Raw genomic sequence first — 26821 nt, forward strand, 5'->3', positions numbered from 1 at the left:
TTATCAGTTACAAGTCCATTAACAAATTGTAGATTATTATTTGAGTATGTTTTTTACAGTCGATGTTGTAGTACAACATGTAGAAGTGGAACGGCCAGTATTATGCCAGTAAACAATAGCATAAATCATCACAGGTCAAACCACAGACTATTAATCATGATAAATACAAAATTGTGAGGCCTGATATAATTACCAAATGCCTATTATGCAAACTTGATACCAAGTCATCTTGTTTACCTTGGGATTCAGATAACAGAATGGATGGCACATTCCATGAAAACTACCACAATGCTTGAGCAACTCTCCACTTGGTACACTAGCGAAACTAAATAAAAACAATATGCGTGCATTAAATACAGATTGCAGTAAACTACTAAATACGTTCTAAGGCAGCCTTGTGATGCAAAACAAAGGAAGACAGTCAAGGCCCCTTCTTTACTAGTTGTTTTGTTCACTCACCTTCTGCTCCGCGTGTTTCCTCGCTGCCTTCTCGCGCTCGTATTGCGTGACCAGTTGTTCATTATCTTCTCGCAGTAACTCCAGCTCGACTTCATGTTCCTGGTTGGTCTGATAAGCTGAATCCAAGCACTCAAGCACGTTCACCAACAGTGGCATAAGCGTCTTCACGACATCTTCGTCGTACCGAGCTATCATGCGTTCGAACTCCTGGTATATGCTTCCAGCCAGAGACTGGACCTTTTCTGACATCACAACGTGGGAGTCTTCATGGGTCCCATAGACCGTCTCTGTAGCGTCTTCGTACATTTTGGAAACAAACTGCAGAAATTTTACAAATACGAAATCACTTCATCTATTTCTACACAAGGGCATTCAATTAATATTTTCTTCAAACATGATTAATTAGATGTAGCTAAAGTAATGGATAATATTATTTGATGACGCGATCGATGAGTGGATCCAAAAAACTTCTCCATAAGGCAATATTCTACATTATTTAAAATACACGTTTTACATTTTATTTTCTTTCTTTCTTTGAATAAATAAGGTCACTAAAATTCTACAGTCTGGTCTGACTGCGTAAATATATGAAAGAAAATAGATTTTCGTTCACACCATGTCTTGTCTGATTGAGGTCTTTTTGCTGACTGTTAAAAAAAAAAGTTGGCGATGGACGTTGTCGATGACAATATTGGTTGGCTGGTTGGCAGCCCTACAGAGTTTCCGGATGTATGACTAAAAACAACAAGTTGAATGAGAGTCAAATACGACTAACGACAACACGACGCAAAATAATGACAAAAAAGTAAACAAATCAAGAACGTAGAAACCAAATTTTGAGTATAATATGTACCAATGGAAGTGAAAATTATTAATACTGTTGAAAATTGAAAAAAGTTGTAGTAAGCTGTAATGTATTTGTTATCTGTGGTTAATAGGTTACTACCATTGGTCAAAAGTACTTTTCAAAGGTTACGGGATGTGAATTGTGAGGCATAAGATTATAAGCAAAGACGTTTTAAAGCGCGTATTGGTACTGTAACCGTACCGTCGAATAAACATCCTCGACATATCGAATTGTTTTATTTTGTACGAGCTTACGTGAAACTGAGCGATTGAAAAGGAGAGGGCGACGCATACGCCGCCGTTATTATTGATCGCGCATCGTACGTAAACTTTGAATATGCCGCTCACTTTGAACGTATGACCCGTACTAATGGTACAATTTCTTTACGTAGCCCTCAGAGGATTTAGTACGGCTGATAGAAATGTGGCCGTCGCACAGCACTTGGTAGCTTATGGGGTCTACCGATATTTATTATACTCTTTAGTCTACCGTTTTTTGACTTGCTGGATGTCCCAAATCTAGCAAGTGGTCCAATCATAGTAGCTGTCAAATATGAAAAGTCAGATCGTATGATACTAACTGAATCCCTATTGGACCACAAAACGAGATGTCTACACTAGCGCCATCTGGTGAGCAAAAATACAGTAACCCGTATATTTGAAGGAGCCCTAATGGGCTTTTGGTAGGATGTACTAATTCACACCAATACCGTACCTAATGTTTTAAAGGCAATAATTTTTTTCATAGGTAATATTCCATTTTGTCTATGAATTAATCAATAAACCGAGGTCCCCGACATCGCCGAGCTCCGCCTTGCCTGTGATATCAATTCGTACAAAACCCTCGAAGAAGTCGGAGATGAAGATAAAACGATTGCCAACTGTGATGTACTGATTACTGATGGAGTGGAGTGCTACATTATTTGAAATGACCAGGTAATATACCAATACTTATTTATCCTGTTGGAGACAAAGGGGAATAAAGGAGAACAAAGAAAGTAGCTGGTGAAACTAAAATTTTCTTATTTTTTGCTATTTACAGCTCGCTACGTACTCTATAATGACAAAAGATGTATTCGCGGTAGCAAAATATTTGTGTTTAAGTTTAAGTTAAGGTGAATGTTCCAGAGTAGCTAGCGTTATTTAAATTGTCACAATTTTTTGCGGTTTATAGCTCAATATCGGATAGTATAATAATAAAATATATATTCGCGGCAGTGAAATATATTGTATTTACACAGTTATACTGGTTAAAACCATCAACATAACCCTGTAACTTAGAGAAGGTCTACAACGTTGTTTTTTTATATAAAATGGTACATACATTGTAGAACATCAGTAAATTGTGAAGCTATGTGGATGATTTTAAGTATTGTTGTATAAATATATACATTTCAATGCCACAAACATTTATTTTATCATCATACCGCAAGGTATATATTGCAAAATATTCGTGTAAATTTAAATTTCGCGGGCTACCTTGGAGCATTCATTAAAGTAAACTTATTATTATCTCCACTTGGGACCTCAGATCACTGTCTGGTGAAGTCTGTATCGACCTTCTCCCCATCTGACTACGACTCACGCAGTGAACGTAGGATGTGGCGTACTAGTCAGCAGATTGGGATGAGATGCGGCACTTCTTTGCATCTTATCCTTGGCAGCAGGTCTGCTTCTCTTCTGAAAACCCGTCGAGCTGTGCGGATGCTGTAACCGATGTGATACGTCAAGCTATGGAGTACTTCATCCCATATAGTGACGTACCCGTCGGTGGCTCAGCTAACCCATGGTTCAAGATGAACAGCGTAAGCATTCGGCGTTTCTCGCCTGGGTGAATGCTTGTGACCGTAAAGCTCCGGGTCTAATCTCAAAGAAGAGAGCCTTTAACCATGCTGCCAAGTCCTATAAAAAGGCACTAAAGAAGGCTCGTTTCGACCGCATCACCTACATTGGCACAAAGCTTTCTGCACAACCGTCCGGTAGCAGAGCATTCTGGTCCCTTGCCAAGTCGGTCGAGGCGAACTTCTGTCGGCCCACATTGCCTCCGCTGGTAAGACCTGATGGAATACTGGCCCACACCGCGAAAGAGAAAGCAGGCCTTTTTGCATCTCTTTTCGCACATAATTCTCGTCTTGACACTAGCAGTGCTACTCCGCCAACTCTACCTCATTGCGATTCTTCGATGCCCGAGGTTCGCATAAGGAACAAAGAGGTTCTTAGAGTACTGTGTCGTCTGGACGTGAATAAAACTAGTGGACCAGATGGTTTACCAGCGATTGTTCTTAAGGCTTGTGCGCCCGAGTTGTCCCCTGTATTGACTCGCTTGTATCGCCTCTCATTTAGGACTGGTATAGTGCTCAAGTCCTGGAAGCTTGCCAACGTGCAACCCGTGTCCAAAAAGGGCAGTCGTGCCGATCTTACCAACTATCGGCCGATTTCGATAACCTCCATACTCTGCAAGATTATGGAGCGTGTGTTGAACTCGCGCCTCATGGCATATCTGGAAGGTAACGATCTCCTCAGTGACCGACAGTACGGGTTTCGCGGCAATCGGTCTACTGGGGACCTACTAGTTTATGTCACCCATTTATGGGGCGACTAATGACGACTAATGCCGGAGTTCCTCAGGGTCTGTTCTCTTTGCAACTCTATTTTTGCTGCACATTAACGATCTGCTATTGCCCGGTATCTTTGGGTATGCAGATGATAGCACAGTTGTAGAAAGATATCTGCCAAGTGCTCGGGCTAGTAAGGAATTAGTTAATCCGGTCTGAGGAGAGCAATGATAGAGCGTACGAATGTCTCACTTTAGGCAGTGTCCAAATGGGGCGAAGCCAATCTGGTGGGATTCAACGCCGCCAAAACACAAGCGTGTCTATTCACCGCTAAAAGGAGCCCATTCACCTTGGCTCCTGCTTTTCGAGATGTATCCCTGGAGTGCACCGACCGCCTTTAGCTCTTGGGCGAAATCTCCTCTGATCTTAACTTCGGGCGGTTCATTGAGTCCAAGGCCAAGGTGGCTGCTAAGAAACTCGGCATCCTCGCTAAGGTCCGGCAGTAATTCACACCGGGACAGCTTTTAATGCTTTACAAAGCACAGGTCCGATCTTGTATGGAGTACTGCGGCCACATATGGGTCGTATATAAGCATAAGCCGTCGCACGGCGGGTATCCATCCTTACGTTGTCGAAACTTCTACGGTTCGGACTAAGCATTTCGCTTCGTCGTTTATTCCGCGTACATCGAGAGACTGGAACAATCTGCCTGATACGGTTTTTCCATCCGATTACAATGTTCTTCAAGTCTAGAGTGAATAGGCTCTTAATAAACTAGTGCGCCTCACCATCAACGATTATATCACTACTTACTATCAGGTGGGATTGTAGTCAAGCATATAGTTTACATCGAATAAAAAAAACAAAACCAGTATCATAACTCTGTACCTTAGAGAAAGTTTACAACGTCAAGTTTTTATTACATTTTTACCTTGGCGGTTAAAATTCATATATTAATGTATACTAAACTGTATATCTAACAATAATATTGCGATTTATTTGCTGGCATCCCTATTCTGTTTAGCTCCGCCCATTTGGCCTTCTTGTCTTGCGCGCTATGTGTCGAAGTTTCAGTCAGTCAGTTTACTTGTCTGTCAAATCGCGTTCTATATCCCACGTCATGTGTTTAGGCGACAGATTTGAACCGCGTCAAGAATAGGATATAATAATAATTTACAGTTACACTTACACGGTCGTATATACGGATAAACGAGTGACATAAACGTATTAGGGGCATTTGACGTGTATTATTATAAGTGCAAGCCGATAAAATCAATTCCCGCTTCTAGCACCTACTTTCAGTTCATCATTCCTCAAGTGCTGCGTTACTAATTAACTGGTTTATTGTATCCAATAACGTGAACATGAAGAGCCCCACGATGCCTGGGAAGAAATCCATTTTCGTCGCTTATTTTATGTGGCTTTTTACGGGAATCTTTGGGGGTCATCACTTCTACCTTAGACGAGATCGCCATGCATTTGTTTGGTGGACTACTCTGGGTGGTTTTGTCATAGGGTGGCTTGGCGAAATATTTAGGATACCGCGGTATGTCCGCGAAGCCAATAACGATCCACAATATGTGGAAGAATTGGCAAGGAGAGTAATCCAGAACAAAAAGGTAGGACATACAACTTTCTACTTTTATAACTAGGATACTATAACGATGAGCTCGCGCTTGCAGCCTGGACAAGAATGCAGAATTTCAGTGTGGGTCTAACTATCTATAATTATGTATATATCTATATCTATACTAATATTATAAAGCTGAAGTTTGTTTGTTTGATTTTTTGAACGCGCTAATCTCCAGAACTACTGGTCCGAATTGAATATTTTTTTTGTGTTGGATAGTGCATTTATCGAGGAAGGCTATAGGCTATAAAACATCACGCTATGACTAAGAGGAGCCAAACAGTGCGGGTGAAATCGCTCAGAAGTAGCTAGTTGATTTATATCTAAAAACAATGGGGTATGCGACTGCTTATGTTAATTGTAAGACAACCCTTAGACTTTCCATCAAAGAATAAAGGGTAACATTTTCTAATGGAGATTATCTCAATGCTTTGTCTGAATTGGTTCTCTATCATAATTATGTAACTATTTTATGTATGATTATGCATTAAATGTCCATATTAAAAGTCAATGATCCTGAGCATTGTTCTTCAAAGATTTTTAGACTGGCTCTTCATAGCTCAATTATCACTTTAAAGCCTAAGCTGGTTCCAATAGGTAGTATATTAGTAGTTTTATGGGGACAATATTATGGTACATGGTTGTGTACATGTTATCATTTTTAAAAGCAAGAAGTTTGAATTCTTTATTACATTTGATTGCTATGTTGGGTGTGGACATGTCATGATTTAACAGAAATTGTGTTTTTATCAATTTTTAATATGAAGTTCATGTGGCCATAGGCGTAGCCAGGTTTGGGGTTTCAAACCCCCCGAAAAGTTAAGATAAAATTTAAGTAGCTAGTAACTGGTTATATTAACATATATATTCTCATGAATTAAGGAAGTTTTGTTTGTTTTACTTTTGTAGAACCCCTCCCGATACTAAAACCTGGCTACGCCTATGCATGTGGCTATGATGTTCTGTTAGTATAAGATCAATCTTCTGCTTTGCAACTAATGAATAGACAAATCAGAATTCATAAAAGTATAAATGGTCTAATGATTGCTTAGCTATTAATGGTGATAATGGTGTAAATGTCGTGGTGGCCTGAAGGTTAAAACCCGCTTCTCATGCATGAGGGAGTGGGTTTCAAACCTACCAATGGCAAGTACCAATGTGAATTTTTCAGATTTATATGTACTTTCTAAGATTATTTAGACACCAATGACAAACAGTAAAGGAAAGGAAAAGTTTGTGAGAAAACCTGGGCTTATAATTTCAAATTATAAGTCTAAGTTTAATATTCAAATCTTCTCTGTGCGAGACGAGACCTATGGTCAGCAGTGGCCACTTATAGACTCTTACTTATATTGATGGCACTTATAAGTAAAGGTAAAAGTAGGTGCTAATTGATGAGCTTATGCCATTGTTGATTAAACTTTCCATTACTGACTGTGTTAGTATTTACATACAGCATATTTTGGATATTTTAATTAAGCCCTAATGTGTAACATGAAATTTATTAATCAGTGTAAATACATTTAAATTAACATCTTCTATAGGATATAACTAACTTAATTATTTACTTATATTATATTAATGCTATACTTGGGATATATGTCCTGTTATTCTAATTGCTCTGGTTGTATTCTATTTAAGACTTGACTTTGCTGACCTTTGGGAAGACTACTTGGTCTCATACTGTAAGTATGTATATTTTATGGTGTTGGGTTACTTTTTTACTAACACAACTAAAATCAAAAAGACATAATCCTGCTTCGCTTAATTTCTGAGCTTAATGCTCAAATTGGCATTATTTTGTTTGGTTTTCCATAACAATAATCTGATCACCATCTCTTCTCAGTGTTTAGGTGCACTGTACCCGAATTCCTTCTTGCATTCATGCAAATATAACTATAATTATAAAGCAATATGTATATTAACTGAAAACATTAACAATATTAATTGCTATTTTAACAAATAGTAATGCTTATTGTCATGTACACGCATTTTTAGTTCCCATTTAGATAATAAATCACAAAGTAAAGTTATTGAATCTTATTACACCCAGTAAGTATGTCATTATAAAATCACTACTATGTAAATAATTTGAAAGTTGCAAATTAAATAGAATAATACCTAATTGACATGGTTTAGATAAAAATTGCCTATTCGACAAATTTAGTTAGAATTTTATGTTTGGTTTCATTATTTGATTGCACAATAAAAATACATGTTACATATTGGTTGAGACAGTAACTTAAACATTGACAAACATATTCTTTGATAGCCATCTTCTTTTGCTATAACTAATTTAAAAATGAATCACTAAATGTGTTACTAAACACGTATCTTGAGAACAGCATTTGTATTTTGTTAGGTTTGTTATTGTTAGAAAAAATTAACAATTTCCAAAGCAAGACAAAATTAAGAGGTCTGCTAATCTCTGATATACAAACCATATGAGTAAAATAATGAATATTGCATTCAATGGGTCTTGCTAAAGCTTAGGTTTTATTTAGCTGAGTTTGACTTAGAAAAAAACAGCTGAATATTATTTTTCTGTATTCCCTAGAAAGCTGTGAATCTGTGATAATCACAAATTTGGTTTCTTTATTTTTTCTAATGAAAATAGAATAATTTTATCGTAATTTTGTTTTCAATTGAGGATATCCTGCATGCAATTGTCTTGGAATACATTAGCACTGAACTCAGTGAAGATAGAAACAGTATTTATACAAACATTCTATAGATATACTAAAATTGAATTTATTGCACTAATCTGATTTCTAAATAACAATTACATAAATATGTAGGTAATATTATGTAGAACTAACATTCAAGTACTCAAATACCTACTTAACTAATTAGATTTTTGTTGATGTTGCGTAAATTGTTATTTTAGTTAACCTAATTTGTTGCAATGTAGTGTAGAGTATTAGGGAGTTGATTCAATTATATTTTAATTACCCTAATAGGTAAAATTTTCGCACATAACATTACATTTAATAGCAATATTTATTAACTATTGTAAATATGAGCTATGACAATTTGTTACTAATATCATAATACAATTTTATTATGACTATGCTCTTGGCAAATAGATAAGTCTAATAGTTAGAAAGTTAGCACCAGCAAGATCTTGGTAGCAAACACTACTTAGTAATTATTTATTATATTCCACAACATAATCCTTCATGATTTTATGAATTCACTTGCACTATGAAAATTATCAATAATTAATGCACCAACAAAGCTCGGTGACAAGCTACCAACAGACTGGATAATTTCTCGCACTGATTTACCATATCTATATGAATAGTCAAGAGAATATGTGAGATTTAAATGTACCCTAAATCTAGACCCTGTCCTGCCCTACTTAGTTACAATTCTTTAGCGTTGAATGTATGAGGGCACGGCTAAAGTATAGTCAATTGTCACTTACTCTTAATACTTATATTAAATGTGTGCTTTTATTTTGTTCAGCCTCCATTTTCTATGAATCGTTTTACTGGTATGCTGATGGTCGGATATTCTTGGGCGCAAATGACAATGTTTGCGATACCTCCGGACTCATTCTGGGGAATAAATCTCCGATACTTGAACCTGTTGATTCCCGTGGCTCTCGCACTTGGTAAGATATTTTAGTATGTTAAACATAAGAATTATTCTTAATGCATTCTCTCACTAATTACTAACTGGCAGATATACCAAGACGTCAAGTGGTGGCGGTGAAAACTGATAACGCTAAAACTGAATCTTCAATTTCTGATATGGATGATTCTAAGGCTAAGCGTAAGGGTATGTGGAGCACTGTTCTATCGCTAACTTCTTAATGCTTCTTTTATTTTGTTGGCGTTTAGAATAGAATATTTTTGGTTGTGCTCTGTTTTCGAAGTCGTCACAATCTTAGAGGGTTCTTTGATAACAGAATATAAACTTACATGATTGCCATGAAAAGAAATTTGTTCCACTTCAAGTATTATATAACAAAGAAGTGCATAATATTACAATTTCTCTTTTCGTATTGTAAGAATAAACCAAGTTTTATTACTTACACATAAAACTCACATGCTATGTACCTACATTCTTATGTGCTTTTTTGTGAACAAGAAGAAATTGTCATTGAAAACAAAAATTACTCAGGTCAAAATTAGCTACAATTCTTTGCCTTTTGGATTGTGAAGACTATAATAAATAGGTTTTGTTCGGCTGTTTTCTTCAATGTAGTATTTTTATCTTTACTTATTTTTTAATTTTCTGCCAGGTGTATGGACAGTTGGCAACATCGGGAATGAGGAGGGATCCCTCAAGTGGCCATTGCTTGGGGCCTTTGCGGCATATCCAATCCGCTACTATGTGTTTGATGACAGCATCTGGTTTACCATAATGCTTCTAGCGTCGGCCTGTGCATTTGATTCCTACTCAAAGCGTTGGAGAAGGACGCCCAAGAAAAAGACCCATAACGTGAAGTAAGTTATATTATTTAGATAGAAAAGTAGAAAAGCAAGTTCATTTGTTAAAGGTATTTGGTAGCAAGTGATTCAGTAAACCTCAAGAGGCTTTTGACTTAATATTGTATCTTTATATGAACAGTGACGATTTCCATTAATATTATAGTGTAGAAATTAGCATCGTGACATTCAACTACCGAATTCTATAAGTATACTTACCTAGCACCCATGGTTACTAATTAGGTCTATAGTGAAATGATTCTCTTTGTGTTATCTAGGCGTGTTTCCATCCTGGCTGTGTGTGCGTGCATATACCTGTCACTATGGTGCAGTTATCTGTACTTTCATGGCACCATCACTGACAGCGAAGGCGATGAGGTGCCCATCTATGAAGCTTTACACCACTTCTTTACAAGTCCCTGGTGAGTGAATACACATACAAATATGCACCTTAGATGGGTAATGGCTAAAGTTTAAAATTGTATAAATGCTCTTTGAGTCTTATGCCTCTAAGGTACTGGATAATTAACCTTATATTGTAGAGTATTAGGTTTCTTATTAAAAACGTGTTTTTATTCTCAGGTGGTTAGATGTGAAGCAATGTATTGCTGAGACTTACCAGTATGCGCAGCACCACGGATGGTATGAGGTGTGGAAGCAGATCATAGACCTTTCGGATCCACACGGCGAACAAAACGCCTACAGGGTAAATAATTATTTATTAAGTTGTAAATTAAAACTCTTGGTACCTAGGTGTATTTGGTTGTGAACTTGTTTTATTATTCGTCAACATGATAGAACATTTTATTAATAGACGATGTAATAATTTCTTACTGTTTTCAAAAATATGTACTCTTGTCTGGACTTTCGGGATGTCGGGACGAATTTCTTCTCAGAGTTATCACATAGGATGTATACCTCATTAAAGTTAATTTTGAAGTATTGATGTGTATGATGCTATTTTGTAGCCGACTACATAAGAAATATTATTTGTTTAACAAAATTTCTTCAGAATAGAAATAAATAGGCCTTTTAGAGACAAGAATCAATGTTCTTTTAGAGTCATAGGGTAGTCTTAGCACCAAGAATCTGTATTTATTACGTCATCTGACTTTTCTTTCATTATTCAGGGATTTTTCCCAGCGGCCTGCGCTTGTGAATTAGGACCATACGAACGATTGAAAGTGGTAATAACAAATAACAATATGTTCGTAGATTGCACGCATTCGCATTGGTTACCTGGATGTGTTTTTCTTATGTTTTAATTTTTTTTTAAGGATTATGATAAAATGCTTTGCAGGAAATTAAAATTGTTTATTTATGTTTTGTAATTTTTATGTTGGTAGCGTCTATTGTTATTTTTTTTTGTTGTTGTTGTAGCTGGATGTTTCTATTAGGCTTTACAAACTATATTCATTATTATTTCATTTATATTTTTTTTAAGGCAAAAATATTATAATCGACAATGTTACTTCTTTAAATTACTGTATAGAAATAATATTGTATCTGTATTATAGGTGCTGGGAGTTAACCGCGATTCGTCTCAATCTGAGATAACCTCGGTATGGAGAAAATTATCCCGGGAGAACCATCCAGACAAAGTAAAAGATGAGGCAGAACGCAGGGCCGCTCAGGAACGCTTCATGGAAATCCAGCAGGCTTACGAAATCCTATCGAACAGCAAGCACCGACGCAACCGAAGAAACAAAAAGGACAATTCGGACGAAAAGAGTATATAGGATTGGGTTACCGGTTTCGCACGCTTATTTGTGCGTAAAACCGTTAAGATCATAACTCGACTGGTATATGAAACGCTAGATAGATATGAGTACATTGTCAGTATGTTATCCGTAAGTCAACTGCTTATTCTTCTCAGTTACGCCTTGGCCATAGTTTTACCACTGATAGCCGTTAGTTATTACAAATGTCTCGGCTACCTATGTGATGGCCTTATTATTTTCCTTGAAGTTACAATTCAATCAGTAATTTTGTTATGGTTAATATTTCAGTTTAAGTTACGTCGTCTACGCCGTCGTTTGATCAGGATGATTTAAAATATTAAATCAAATAAATTTCATACATATGTGTTTTTTAATGTAGTATTTTTATAGGACTTTGTGCAGCTATTGTCATGCATATAGGATTTTCTTTGTCTACACGAAAACGATTTCAAGATAGGAATTTTAAGAATATTCTCGCAATTTGCGTTGCATTTGATGGCAGCCATGGTACCTACTTATAAAATATGTCTAAGGTACTAATAAAGCATTTATAATAAATTGTCTGAAGAAACATAAACGTGGCTATTTAATCCGTTATTAATTAGAATTACGCGCAGTATTTAATCATATTTATTCTAATTATTAGTCTAGAGTTACATAAGACATTGTCTATTTATCTGCTCTAAAGGGCGATCGTATTAATGGTTATAGGCCTTCTATATGGGTATAGAAGTGATGACTGATATGAAGTCTTAGAGAGGTGGGAATTAGAGCTTCCAAAACAGGTGTTGTTATTAAAGTATACATCATTATATATATTATATACATATATACATTCAATTCTAGGTTCGATATAAAGATGTATGTGTCTTCCTTTTGGCTCTATTTCTCTATTTTGAACTATGTATTTTAACTTATGATCTAACTAAATCCAACGATATTACTATTTGAATCTCATTCAATGTACTTTATATTATTATATACCATTTACATGGTTCGTAATTTGTATCTTAAATTGTAGATTTTAAAAACTTATTTATGTATGACTATCAAATAAGTGTAGTACATATAGGAATTAGGACATTTAATGTATGTTACTGTTTAACCCACGATGTAAAGGACTGCTCTTTGCTATTTGACTATAGTCATTTTATATAGGTACTATTAGGTACAAGTAAAAAAAACCTTTTTAAACTGTTACCTTTATTAATAAACGAGCTGACTTTTTAATGCATTTATAAGCCAAATGGATCTAATTTTTAAGGCGAGCGTTCTTATTAGTATTTGTGTTTGATATAAAAAGATATCAATTTCTTGGAATTGAAAAAATTCGGTGGTTATGAATGTCACGGGGCCGTCCAACCTTTTTCGGAACCAAGTTTTGATAAAGTAGTAATTATTTAATTTTAACATTTTAAAATTGTAACTAAATTTAACACTGTCTTGGGGTTTTGGCCTTTTCATCCTCACGACAGGTAATTTTATGAAATTTGTTTAAACATCAAGCCTGTCACTGGATAGCAGTCAATGCTTCAGTAGAACATGGCAAATATTGAACGCACAAGTCGCAAATTATTAACTTATTTAATATTTATGAATGTAACATTAAGATTAGTAAGTACATTTTAATATTGTGGTAGTAGTAGTAAATTTCGAATAATATATTCAATGTGGTAGACTTACATCATTATCTCTATGATATTCAAAGTAATGGATCTGCTTGTTAATCTGTCATTTATAATCCTGATTTAAAATACATTCCAATTTCAAATAGTTTGTAAGAAGATGCATTTGTAAGTTAAAGTTTATTTAATTTATTCTTTTTAGATTTTTATTTAAACGATTTTTTATATTTTATATTCAATTTTTTTGTTTTTTTTTTCTTTAGATAATATTTGCTATGTAGTAATTGGTGTTTGATGTAAACATAATAAACGATGTATTGCTCATTCATGTTGTTTTATTGTAAGAAACCCTCTGACTGTAGACAATGCTCATATTCCAACAGTGGACTGCCCCGGGTTGTTAATAAATAATACTATTCTTGCTGCTTCAGAAAGGCGTTCCTAATCATTATTTTACATACTGGTGGAATGTTGATGGATAGAAGTGTCTGATAACCGTTTATAATTTATTAAAAAAATATAATTTTGTTAAGTAAACAGAACATTGGTGATTTTTAGTGATGATAATGTGGACTGCACTGTTGGTGAGTTGGCTGGGCAACTGGCTGGCAACGTGTAGCTGGATCCATATGTGAAATTGTATGTTTGTAAACGTAACCACGACACAGGAGAAAATTTTATTTTGGGGTAACATTGTTTTTTTTTTAAACTAAAATATGTAAGTAACATAATGAAAGTATGTGAGCTTGCATAGGCATTAATTAGTTAGGATAGGAGTTAGATTGACCTTTGATCTTTAACAAATTTTCAAATTAGGTATATAAAAGTCTATTTAGTATTCTAGATTAACAGTCCTTAAAGATTGCATAGTTCACAAAGACAATGCTCAAAGTCAAAGCATTTGTCTCAATTGGGTAATAACATAACAGGCACTATGGGACCTATCATTTCCTACCTACAACTCCAGGCTTTTAAGTGAAGCTGGGTGGTATGTTGCCTGCCTGTATCAGCTCATACTTGTTGCACCTGAATGTTGTGTTAATTGGGCTCCTAATACATAAGTATTATAGATCAGTAATAAATACTAATATAAAAATACTAATCATTATAATGATAATTAGGGAGAGCTAGTCAGATTTAGGTATAGCGACTAGTACTTATGTTCCCTTTTTCTAGTGTTCTTTTGGTATCTGTGTTCTATTAAATAAGCTTTTTAAAAACCTTGATGTTCATATACCATTGTGCGGTTTGAGCAATGTATCGTTGTGTATAAGTGCTCAATAAGTACCTAGGATTGATTCAGTGATTCTATGTGTGTGGGTGTATGTCCTCTTTTTGTCCTAGTTACGTATGTGCCAGGGTGTGGGTTGTGGGTGTGTGGGTGTGTAGGTGTGTGGGAGGAATCGATACCATGAGTATAAATAAAACACCATTTTTGAACTAAAGAGGGTTTAATTGAAAGAGTAGGACATCTAAGGAAGGTTGATATAATAATTCATTCATTTCTTGGGACGATCTAAGGGTTGAAGAGTGAAGCGAAAATTATAACGAACATTTGTCTAAACGCGTAGCATTTAGTTCGATGGCTTCTTGACATCGGTGGGGGTGGTGTTGGTGGTGCGCAGCAGCGGGTGGATGCGGAGGCCGCACACCTCGCAGACGCACCACAGGGTGGTGTCGACCGGCCGCTGCGACATCTCGAGGTCCTTGGTGGGTGTTATAGTCCCGACCTTACGACGCATTCCGGCAATCAGGACCGACATGATGAGTACGAATGAGTACGTAGGTATACCTGAAATCACCAAAAAAAAAAACACACACTGTATTCACGATAAGTCGCAGATATAGCGCCTGGAACCACTTTGCAGGGGCAAGAGAGCTTAGCTGGTTGCTTGTTTTTAGGAGCTGCTTAATGGACACACAACACCCTACACGACCTTGACTGGCTACCCACTCACAACAAAGAAACGCAAGATTTTTTCCTAATTTCACAATAAAAACACTTGATTGCTAGAGCGAAGGTAACACAATGAAGTATAGGAGCCCTAGGCTTAAGTTGAACACTTACTTGATTACTTTGAACTGCAGAAGTGGGCTCCCGTCCGACAGGGTCCGCTCCTCGGCTCTTAGTGCCGGGTGCGGCGGTGAGCGAGATTCGAGTAGCTTCGCCCGGGGACTGATATGCGCTATATTGATTGATGGCAGACCTTGCGTGCGCAAGTGCAGTCTATACCTAACTCCCACCTGTGTGCGTATATAGGTCACATTGGTTCCCAGCGGCCGAGATGATTTATATTACGTATAGAATTGAAAGGATTGGCGCACACTAACTACATGGATGGTAGAATTTGGGGGTAGGCAGTGGTGTACCCACATGAAAATGCCATAAAATCAAAAGCGTGTGATATAGGTAGATGGCGAAAGGATTAACTGGAATTAGGTAACAAGACCTACCGTACTCATTATGTGAAAGCCATATGCTATTAACTATTATAAATAATTTTTTGACTTGCTTACGTACTTGATGCGCCTGGTTGAGCGTTTCATGCATGGAGTTACTTTTGTTTATTATTTACACATCATGCCCTTCGCCTAATCGTCGCCCTTGCGGTTAAAGCGCAATAACTCCTGTTGCTAAGAGCTCAGATTTCATTATGCACACGGTGTTTGCCCGCTATTAAATACACTGTAGGAAATCCATGCTTTGGCACGAATGGGCCGGTTCGACCGGTGTAATACTATGTTCTCACAGAAAATCGACGTGAAACAACGCTAGCTTTGGGTTTCGCCGCGTGACTGAGGTAACCGGAGTCCCAATTACCCCCCTCATTAATTCCCGAATCTCCAAGAATCCTCAAATTCATAATTTTCCGCGGAAATTAGCGGAGAGTAGGTACCTACTACGCTAATTTCAAGCCTGCTACGCCCGCTGTAGAACATGCTACGAAAATATCGCAAAAGTTAATCTTATTTTACTTTCATCTTATTCAGAAGCTAAGTTAATAGCAGAAAGCTCTGCACAGAGAGAAGTGGAAGGAGGGTAGGTAAGTACGATCACAGCTGAAAATTAATAAATAAAACTACATCGAACCTTTATACATATTCAATATAATATGAATTTGCAGCAAGTAAGTCACTGAAACAAATCATAACACTTCACATTGCCCAGGGTAGCCAACCTTATGTTAGTGTAGAGGGGAATTTTAGCACCAGCTTTTCACCAGATGGGCTGGGGCCTTATTCCTTAACACTTATAACTCAAAATAATGATGGTGTATCTAACTGATCGAGTCAGTTGTAGGCCGTACCTAATGTGTCACATAAAATACATTTCAATTGAGATGCATTGGAACATAACTATGATTGAAGTATCTGTGTCAATACTTATTGTAAAGGATCTATTACTGAACAATGAACATGGTATAAAAAATATATTTTCATTGTTTGCTTGTACGTTTGTCGATTTTTTGGTGTTTGGTTAATAATTCAATTATTTTTTACGGACGTAATATGTTAACAAAAATGTTTAAACTAATGATTAGTCTTCAATAAAATTAGGAATTAAAAATAACGATGAAAAATTATTGTAAACAAGCCTTTCATGGAACTACTTTATCCGATTTGAAAAATTCTTTCTGTGTTGGATAGTCCATTTATCGAGACGAAGGTGATAGGCTATAAAACATCACGCTATAACTATTAGGAGCGAAGAAATAAAGGAAAATGTGGACAAAACGGGAGAAATTATTAATTCTTGAGGGCTTCCGTTGCGTGCGCTGCGAAAATGGTTCAAGATACGAAAATTATATGTATGAAAGAATTATTCCTCTTAAAATGATCAAAAAAGTCCGCGACAGTATATGTCTATCTTTTAGGATTAACTTACTAGAATCGTTTTTATGGTAATCAAACTGGGTCGAAATTAATGCATTATTTGTTAAGAGTTGTATTAACGAAAAAATATTAATCTTTATCGAAATAAATGTGTTGTTCATTAAGAGTATTTAATTGTGAACAAAATTGTCTTTGACATCACTAAACTTCAATAAACATCTTAGAAGATATTACAATTTTAAAATAACTCCGATATAAAATTCACCCGCGCCGCATGATGTGCGAAACACGACGCTGCCAGGAGGAGAGGCATTGTTTGCGAACGACGCGGAGCCTGGTGTAACTATAAAAAAAATTATCGTCTTACTAACGAAGTAAATCATTTTTTGATCATTGACCACAGAACGCGACGCACGGTACGCACGGGTCTGGTTTTGATCGGGCGACGAGCTACTCTTACTCGCCGTCCGCAGACCCGCGCTTACGGTGGCTGGGGATCGTCACGCGATCCTCGATGCTCGGAATGTCTTCTGCGGCGGCTGGGGCGTGATGAGGATCGTTCCCTCACGCGCTCCGCCTCCTCCTTAGCTAGGATGACTGCTTCGCAGAAGGGGGAGACGGCGTCCCTTTCCCCCTCGCTCCTTGGCCTGAACTAGAGCCGGACGTGAGAGGTCGCCATTCACATCCCTAAGGACATGGCGATGCTCAGCACATGCAATGCACACCGCCACTGTATGCTCCACCATATCTTCCGGGCGGTCCTCGCAATGACGACACCCAGACGAAACGCCCGGGTGTTTCCTCCCGCCGAATTCGAAACAGGTACCAACCGAAAAACTTCCGTGTTCGGTAAGTACCTGCGTCAGGCGGTAGGTGAAGACGCCGTGGACGCCTCTCAAGCCACTCTTCAAAGAGGGACTTACCACTGCTATAACGCGTATGTAGCGAGCCCATCTAAAAAGTACCCTAGGAATTTTATTTCTGAAACACAAACCGGGGTGGCGGATACCCAACCTATAGGCGCAGGTTTCCGGAAAACAGTGGAAACACATATAGTATAGAAATGAGTGGGGATTGTTCCTTATAATCATAATCCAGTGCTATCACGAATTTTCAATGCACAAATTAACCGTGGGTAACAGGTATAATTTATGAAGCTGAGAAAGTTGTTTGCAAAAATAAATATAATGCCTAAAATAACTATTCCACGCGGACGAAGTCGCGGGCACAGCTAGTTAAAAATAACGATGAAAAATTATTGTAAACAAGCCTTTCATGCAAACTTTATCCTGGAAATAAATCTGAAATTGTTCATAAATGATAGTGAATCATCAATTTCGTTAAGTAAGTACCTAATAATGTCTTTTTTAAAACGTTGCCCCACACTAGGATTTTCTCCTGTGACAAGCATACAAGTTCACACACATGACATCCAGATACAATTTGTGGATCACAGAAAGAGTTGTTCCGTGCGGGAATCGTAAATAAATCGTAATAAATCTGATTATTTTAAACTGCGATCTCTAAACTGCCTGCTGTAGGTATGCGGAGATTAAAGCCAACCTCTTTTTTTCTAGAGTCCACTGCTGTTGAGTGAGTGAGATGAAGTGAGTTGACCGAAACTCGTTGGGCGAGTGAAAGTTAGTTCGACTGCCTAGCAAAGGGTTCGATTTTCTTAGTGGGTGAGTGGAGTCAGATAAGTATAATTGCATTTTCAACTTAACAAAATCTCAGAAGTAGAGGAGATATCGTTATATCCTTGTTGGGTATTAGGAAAAGTTAGTGTTTCATTTAATGATGCAGCTGAGCTGATCAGTTACAGTGATGTATAATGTACGATGTTAAGTTTACCCTATGTATACCATAATTATGGCTGACTAAAACTTATATCTCATTTCGCAGGAGTAGAATGTTCATAGGGACTCGTGCAAAGTCGGGGTGACTAACTAACTTGCAGGTTTATATTAAAGTCAACAAAGTGTGCGCTTAGTCTTACAAAACGTTACCAATTACGGTGTCCTCGGCACCGATAGCTAGAGCAGCGCTACAGGTGGCAGAAGTTTTCGATTCTGCTTGAGTTCTATGATTTATAGCGAATATTCGATTTAGAGCTGTGCTGAAACAGGTATCGATTCATTATTTTCGATTTTAATCGAGATATTGACATTGATGTCTTATATTATTTTTTAATACTTAAGTCATATTTATTGAAATAATTATTTAGTTTATTATTTTCATTTAAATAAACAATGAATTGGTGTATTTATTTTGTCTTGTAATGTTTTGGCCACGTGGCACGTTAGTAAGACATAAAATAAAGTTCTGTCATTGTCAGTACTGTCACAATAACTTTCATAGAGATAGTTTGTCATGTTTTTATGGAATCTTCTGTCACAATGACACTTGTAGTGTTGTGGGTACGAGAAATAGATTACACTTTGTAGTAGCCCCTAGTCATTTAATATTCCAAAAGCTAACTCACATATGATCTGGGCAAGATACGTACCCCAGAAATTCCTGTCTCTGGAGCCCTGACCACCGGTACTTTTTATTTATCTAAAAGTATATTTTTTTGAAATAGTTAAAAATGATTATAACAATTGTTTCGAAGTAAGTCTCGAAAATATACGAGGACGATCAATCGTTTTAGAGAACGCTCGAAAGGTATCGAGTAACATTAGAAATTGATTGAGTACCTACCGCTCGAACGTGCTCTAGGAAGCTCGATCATTTTCAGGGTCGATCGATAGTTAACAAGGATGCTACACGTGATTGAGCATCCCTGGAAAGTGATAGAGAACGATCAAAAGTGTTGAGAACGGCTCAAAGTGATCGAGTTACTTTGGAAATCGAACGTGATCGAAGATGGTCGGTCGTTTTAGAATAATGCTTGGAAGTGAAAGAGGACGATCGATCGTTTTCTAGGATGCTCGATTGTTTTCGAGAATTATTGGTCGCTTTCGAGGCCACTCGATCGTTTATGAGCATTAATATTCTTCGACTAACCCTGAAAATTATCGAGTAACGCTGGAAAGTATTTGAGAACTCTCGAAAAGGATAGACAAAGCTCGTAGGTGATCAAGTATGCTCAATCGTATTTGAGGACACATGATCATTTCCGAGAATGTTCGATCGGTTTCGAGTAATGTTCATAAGTGTGTGTATGTATGTTTGGTATCTTTGTATGAATGGTTTTATGGGTGTGAGTGTAAGTGTGTGTGTAGGTATGTGTGTGTATGTGCGTGCGCGCGCGGTTGTGTGTGTGTGTGTGTATGTATGTATGCATGTATTTATGTATGTATGTATGTGTGTGTGTGTATGTGTGTGTGTGTATGTATGTATGTATATATGTATGTATATATGTATGTATATATGTATGTATGTATGTATGTATGTGTATGTATGTATGTATGATTGTTTGTTTGTGAGTTTGTGTGTGTGTGTTCTGTACTTGAGTGCATGCTTGTGTGTGTGATTTTGTTTGTTTGCTTGCTTGTATTTGTGTGTTTATGTGAAAAAGTATATATTAAATGTGTGTGCATTGTGTGTTTGATGGTGCGTGTGATTGTGTGTAGATAAGGTATTGTATTTGTTTAAATAAAACAACAATTCCATGAAATTGAAGGGCTATTTATTGCATGGGACACATACGCAATACAATAAAAGCATTGATAGAAGACAGAGTTCTACGTATAATCCGTGTACACATCATCGCGTGTGTAACGAACGTTGCAAACTGCAGACACCGTTGTGGGTCCAGCTTCATTGAAGATATTAGTTTTAGATCCATGTACCCCGCTGCTGTTAGTGTGGGGATCCCGGCGGCTTGATTGGGGGGGGGGGGACTGTACATAGATCATGAAGGGTGGCTTGCATTTACACTAGTAAAGCCCCCTTCGTCGCCTTTCCATCTGGCAGGTCGTTATCGTATGTAGCTGTGAACAGAATAAGTTTCGTGTTAGCAACAATAAAATAATTTAATTCACGGGTGCTGGTTTAGTGTACAGTAAATACTGGCTTAGAAAAAGTGGCTAACCAGATTAAATAACTAGTTATCAAACAAAGACACAGAGTTTTTATTTGAACCCTAGCTCACTGCCCACGTTGCGAATCAATAAGGCCCCTTCTCCTACCCCCTCCCCTTAACGCCAGACGGTATCAACCTGCCGCCAACGCTACAGCCGTACTCCCTCCTCCAAGCTACCGGCACTGTGAACTTTTAAGAGGAACAAAAACTATTAAAAAAAAAAGCCGAACACTATTCGACCTCCGACTCCAACTGCGCCAGACCTCAGCCACCTTGAACATTACAATCCTGCTAAAAATGAAACAAGAACTGGTTACTCCGACACAACGTAGAGATTTGGGCGTGTCCCGCACTTGTCCCGATGCAGAATCGAAGAGAACTGAAAAATATTTAAAAAATGATTAAGAGGTACTTACTCCATGTCATGTTGTAAGGCTCCCCATTGCTATACAAAAGCAATGGGGAGCCGAAGAGGACTAAAGCCAATGTCATATAACTTCCATTTGCACAAAATTACGTTTTTCTCACTGGGGTTACGTCAGTACTGGCGGGCGGTTCCGACGATTCTGAGGTACCGCCGCGCTGCGCCAAGCCCCGCAACGCAGGGGTCCCAACTGCGCAAATGCATTTCAGGAAAAAACATACGGCACTACAATTTTATTCCACTCCCAACAAAATTTGTAAAGGCGAGATTTTTTTTGATTATTCACCTAAAAGTAACGTAATATGTCAACAGCCTTTTTCAGCCTCTTTATTTGTCATAAAAATCATGTGCTTAACAACAATAACCCTGTTGAGTAACACAAATGAGTTTAGTTTTAATATTTGTTCCTGAAAATTTAACTAGGTGTCATGATTGTTTTTGGTTGTCATTGTAACTGTGTCATTCTTGCTATGTATATCTTTATTATAATAAAACGTTCTTTTTAGATATTAATACTGTTGTTTATTAAGAAATACTCCGTAATCTAACAGGTTATGGGCCCAGGAGGTTCTGTAATTGATATCTAAAAGAAAATAGCAAAGAAAAAGTTACAATCGTATTTTGAGAAATAATCTCAAAATGGAGTCCACGCGATCTATGAACATGGATAAATTTGACGGAAATAACTTCAGACAATGGAAGTTTCAGATAAAATGTGCCCTGAAAGCAAAAGGGATTGATATTTCAGTGCCCAAACCGTCTGAAAATAGTGTTGAATGGACAAAGAACGATGGCATGGCGATGTTCATCATTACATCTTCGATGGAACTCAAGCAAATCACTTTAGTGGAAAATTGTGAAACAGCTCAGGAAATTATGACGAAACTAGAATCTATATATGAACAAAAGAGTGAGTTATGTAAAATGATAATCCATGAAAAATTTTATCAGTACAAAATGTCACCGACTGACAGCGTAGCTCAACATATTTCGAAAGTAGAATCGTTAGCCAAGCAGTTGAAAGAAAGTGGTGAAAATGTCAGTGAAATGGCTGTGATTACAAAAATACTTGGAACACTGCCACAAAAGTACAGATCACTTCGTCAAGCATGGATGTCATTGGATCCAAAACAACAGACTCTTATTAATCTCACTGCACGATTGTTAGATGAAGAAGCTAGTTTGCAATGTGAAGAAGAACAAGAAACTGCTCTCCTCGTGGCCAACAAAAGTTGGAAGAAGAGCTCTAAACAAAGTGAGCCAAATAAAAATGCTTGTAGTTCGAATCAGAATAATAACACTAAACATAGATTTGAATGTTATAATTGTGGAAAACGAGGACATTTTTCTCGAGAATGTCGTTATCCAAAGAAATCCAAGAACAGAAAACCTCAACAAGAAGGTGCAAATATGTTAGCGTTCAATGTAGAAGCAAGTTTACATGAAGCTGAACAGAATGCTTGGATTTTAGATAGTGGTGCCTCCGCACATATGACCTACAGAAAGGAGTTCTTTGCAGAACTATTTGAATGCAATCAGAAATCATTGACATTAGGAAACAAGCAATCAGTGGAAGTAGCTGGCATAGGCAAGGTATTAATAAAGAGATATGTCAATGGACAGTGGGAGACTAGTGAACTACATGATGTATTGTATGTTCCGAGTTTGCGACGAAATTTATTCTCAGAAGGTGTGATTATGCGAAAATCATACACCATTGTTAAGAAAGACTCCAATGCATTCATTTATAAAGATAATAAGTTAGTATTGTATGCAACAATGACTGAAAATAATCTATATGAATTGAAAATAAAAGCTGTAATCTCAGATACATGTAACTTGGTACAAAATGATAAAAGTAACATGAAAATTTGGCACGAAAGATTGGGACATATTAACATACAAAATATCAGGAATATGAGTGCTGAAAATACAGTAGAAGGCTTGAATTTTGACAACAATGATAAAGCTGATTTTGTCTGTGAAGCATGTGCCTATGGAAAGCAGTGCAGATTTAGATTTCACAAATCTGTAAGAGGAGAACTACAGCCAGGTGACCTTATATATAGTGATGTCTGTGGTCCAATGAGTCATACATCTGTTCAAGGTGCAAGATACTTTGTATTGTTCAAGGATGCTGCAACAAGCTTCAGGCATGTATATTTTGTAAAGCATAAAAGTGATGTGATTGATATATTCAAGAAATACAATGCTATTATCAAAAATAAATACATGCATAGTATCAAAATATTGCATACTGATAATGGAAGAGAGTATGTAAATAAATCCTTCAAAGAGTATCTAAGCAAAGAAGGTATAGTTCATGAGTGTACTGCACCTTATACACCTGAACAAAATGGGCGTGCTGAAAGAGAGAACCGTACCATTGTAGAGAGTGCACGTTCCATGTTGTATGCAAGAGATGTGTCACTGGAATTATGGGCAGAGGCTGTGAATTGTGCAGTTTATTTATTAAACAGAACTTCTTCCAGCCAGACTCCTAAGAAAACACCATATGAACTATGGAATGGCATCAAACCTGATGTAGGCCATGTGAAGGTATTTGGAAGCATTGGTTATGTCCATATTCCTGATCAACTAAGAACAAAACTTGATAAGAAGAGTGAGAAAATGATACTAGTTGGGTATGATAACAACAATTATAGGATGTTCAATCCAGAAACCAAGAAGATTAAAATATCTAGAAATGTTATTTTTGAAGAACATAATGTTCCAGAGATACGGAAAAATATTGCACAAATATATATTGATGATGAAGAGAAGACATTTGAACAAGGAAATCAAATGCAAGAAAACAATCTAGAGAATACTCATTTAGAAATATCATCATCAGAGAATGACAATAGCATGTTGAGTTGTTGTAGTAGTAGTAGTGACCCTACATATGAACCGTCTCAAGAATTAGATGATGATTTAATTGCAAGGAATATAAATTTGAGACCTAGAATTAATAGAAGATTTGAAGCAAATCTTGTTGAACTGTCACTGCCTCAGACATACGCTGAAGCAATGAAGAGTCCACAAAGAAATGACTGGTTGAAAGCTATTGATGAAGAACTGCTTGCGCATGAAGAAAATAATACTTGGACTCCAGTCGAGAGGTCTGGTCAACATACACTTACTACAAAGTGGGTTTTTGCAATTAAAAAGGGAGAAAATGATCAGGTAAGACGATTCAAAGCTCGTTTATGCGCACGAGGTTTTAATCAAGTTAAAGGTATAGATTATCAAGAAATATTCTCTCCAACAACGAGATACGATTCTATAAGAATTGTTCTTTCTATTGCAGCTAAATATAAATTAGAAATTGAACAATTTGATGTAAAAACTGCTTTTTTGAATGGGTACTTGGATGAGGATATTTTTATAGAAATACCAGAAGGAATTACATTTAAAAATGATTGTATCTTAAAACTTAATAAATCATTGTACGGTCTGAAACAGGCATCCCGTTGTTGGAATAGAAGATTCACTGAATTTTTAGTTAATTATGGTTTTGTGCAATCTCAGGCTGACTGTTGTGTTTATGTAGGTATTTTCAATGGGGTAAAAGTAATTTTAATAATTTATGTTGATGATGTACTTTTAGTTTCTTCCAGTTCCTCAATGATTAGTATAATTATGAAAGATTTGAAACAAGAATTTAAAATAAGGGAACTAAAATTGAAATATTTTGTGGGAATGGAAATAGAGAGAGTAAATAATAGTATCTATATTTGTCAAAGGGACTACATAGAACAAATAATAGAGAAGTTTTGTATGAGTAATTCAAATCCTGTCAATACCCCGACAGATGTAAATGTTGTTATTTCAAAGAAAATTGATGAAGATATTGTTAATTTTCCATACAGGGAAGCTATAGGCTCCTTATTATTTTTGAGTTCTGTTTCAAGGCCTGACATTTCTTTTGCTGTAAATGTTTTGAGCAGATATGTAAACAACCCAAGTCAGCAACATGTAAATGCACTCAAACGTGTTATTAGATACCTAATAAATACTAAGGACTTATGTATAACTTATGGAGGAAGTAGTGATCTTACTGGCTATTCAGATTCAGATTTTGCAGGCGATATTGATACGCGTAAGTCTACTACGGGTTACATTTTCTTTTTGAATGGGGGACCAATAACGTGGTGTAGCCAGAAACAAAAGACTACTGCTCTCTCCACGACAGAAGCAGAATTTGTAGCTGCATGTGAGGCTGCAAAGGAGATATTGTGGTTAAAACAATTATTGTTAGACCTAGGTGAAAATATTATATCTGTGCCGTTGTATGTTGATAACCAGAGTGCGATCAAGCTGATCAATAATCCTGTTTATCACAAGAAAACTAAGCACATAGATATAAAGTTTAATTTTATAAGAGAAAAGGTTGAGGTTGGTGTAATTAAGATAAATTATATTCCTAGTAATAGTCAATTAGCTGACATATTGACTAAAGCATTACCAACTCAATCTTTTACCTATTTAAGAGATCAGATTTTGTGTTCTTTTCCCACTGTTTGATATGTGAGTTTCAGTGGGAGATTTATTTTTTATTGTAGTTAAATTTTAGGGGGAGTGTTGAGTAACACAAATGAGTTTAGTTTTAATATTTGTTCCTGAAAATTTAACTAGGTGTCATGATTGTTTTTGGTTGTCATTGTAACTGTGTCATTCTTGCTATGTATATCTTTATTATAATAAAACGTTCTTTTTAGATATTAATACTGTTGTTTATTAAGAAATACTCCGTAATCTAACAAACCCCCGTGAGAGCAGAAATCTGGACTCTATTATAAGTAAAGTACGAAACAAATGTATGGAGTCTCAATAGCAATGAATAATGTCGGTAAACAGTTGTTACTCACGGTGGTAGAGTGCGGCTATGCTTTATTTAACTCGAATGAGCCGTATTGCCCATAGAAGTACCTACCATCATAATTATTATCTTGGTCTATGCCCAACCCGCTTGCACCATTCTAAGTTTCCTGCAAAATTCGCATCGCTTTTGTATCTGCTTTTACAGGCAATTGCATACCATAACACAAGGGCCGTTGAAATTTGTAGCTACCAATAGTAGTAAAAATTACTTTTCAGTTTAAGGAACGGATTGTTGAGGGTGCTTTTCCACTAGACATGTGTTATGTAGCTAACTACGACGATGTAATAGCTAAGCTGTAAAACTATGTGACCGTTTCCACCGATACTAAGCTATTTGGCTGTGCCAGTAAGATGTGCTATGAATAGTACGCATCTTTCCA

The 26821-nt window shown here is 36.7% G+C and overlaps 2 protein-coding genes and 1 long non-coding RNA gene across 7 annotated transcripts in view; 1 reads left to right on the forward strand and 2 right to left on the reverse strand.

Moving 5' to 3' along the window:
* Positions 1–1125, reverse strand: part of LOC118264681 (JNK-interacting protein 3) — a 49240-nt gene extending 48115 nt beyond the window's left edge. For all 4 annotated transcript variants that reach the window (XM_035577298.2, XM_035577282.2, XM_035577274.2 and 1 more), the window contains exon 1: positions 460–1125. In XM_035577298.2, the coding sequence (XP_035433191.2) occupies positions 460–765 (306 nt within the window). In that variant the 5' untranslated portion in view covers positions 766–1125. The remainder of the gene's footprint in view (positions 1–459) is intronic.
* A 3815-nt stretch (positions 1126–4940) lies between these two features.
* Positions 4941–13596, forward strand: LOC118264712 (dnaJ homolog subfamily C member 22). 2 transcript variants are annotated; one of them, XM_035577334.2, is made up of 7 exons: positions 4957–5479; positions 8959–9106; positions 9740–9944; positions 10205–10348; positions 10509–10632; positions 11057–11113; positions 11444–13596. In XM_035577334.2, exons 1-7 carry the CDS (start codon positions 5225–5227, stop codon positions 11663–11665), a joined length of 1155 nt encoding a protein of 384 aa, XP_035433227.2. In that variant the 5' UTR covers positions 4957–5224; the 3' UTR covers positions 11666–13596. The 2 variants fall into 2 exon arrangements, with proteins under 2 accessions (XP_035433234.2, XP_035433227.2); XM_035577341.2 differs by lacking the exon at positions 11057–11113 and having other exon boundaries at positions 4941–5479.
* Positions 13597–14704: 1108 nt separating this feature from the next.
* On the reverse strand, positions 14705–15674 carry LOC118264751 (uncharacterized). Its single transcript, XR_004782698.2, has 2 exons — positions 15341–15674; positions 14705–15064 (listed from the first exon to the last, which is right to left on the reverse strand). It is a non-coding gene; the product is annotated as an uncharacterized LOC118264751 (long non-coding RNA).
* Between the last annotated feature and the right edge of the window lie 11147 nt (positions 15675–26821).

The sequence above is a fragment of the Spodoptera frugiperda genome, chromosome 25, assembly GCF_023101765.2.
Source record: "Spodoptera frugiperda isolate SF20-4 chromosome 25, AGI-APGP_CSIRO_Sfru_2.0, whole genome shotgun sequence".
NCBI classification, from domain to species: domain Eukaryota; kingdom Metazoa; phylum Arthropoda; class Insecta; order Lepidoptera; family Noctuidae; genus Spodoptera; species Spodoptera frugiperda.

Excerpts from the sequence above, each read along its gene's own strand:
- LOC118264712 (XM_035577334.2), top strand. The coding sequence starts at position 5,225 with ATGAAGAGCCCCACGATGCCTGGGAAGAAATCCATTTTCGTCGCTTAT. Across the intron at positions 9,107-9,739 it reads TCCCGTGGCTCTCGCACTTG|GTGTATGGACAGTTGGCAAC; the intron begins GTAAGATATTTT and ends ATTTTCTGCCAG. Across the intron at positions 11,114-11,443 it reads CATACGAACGATTGAAAGTG|GTGCTGGGAGTTAACCGCGA; the intron begins GTAATAACAAAT and ends TCTGTATTATAG.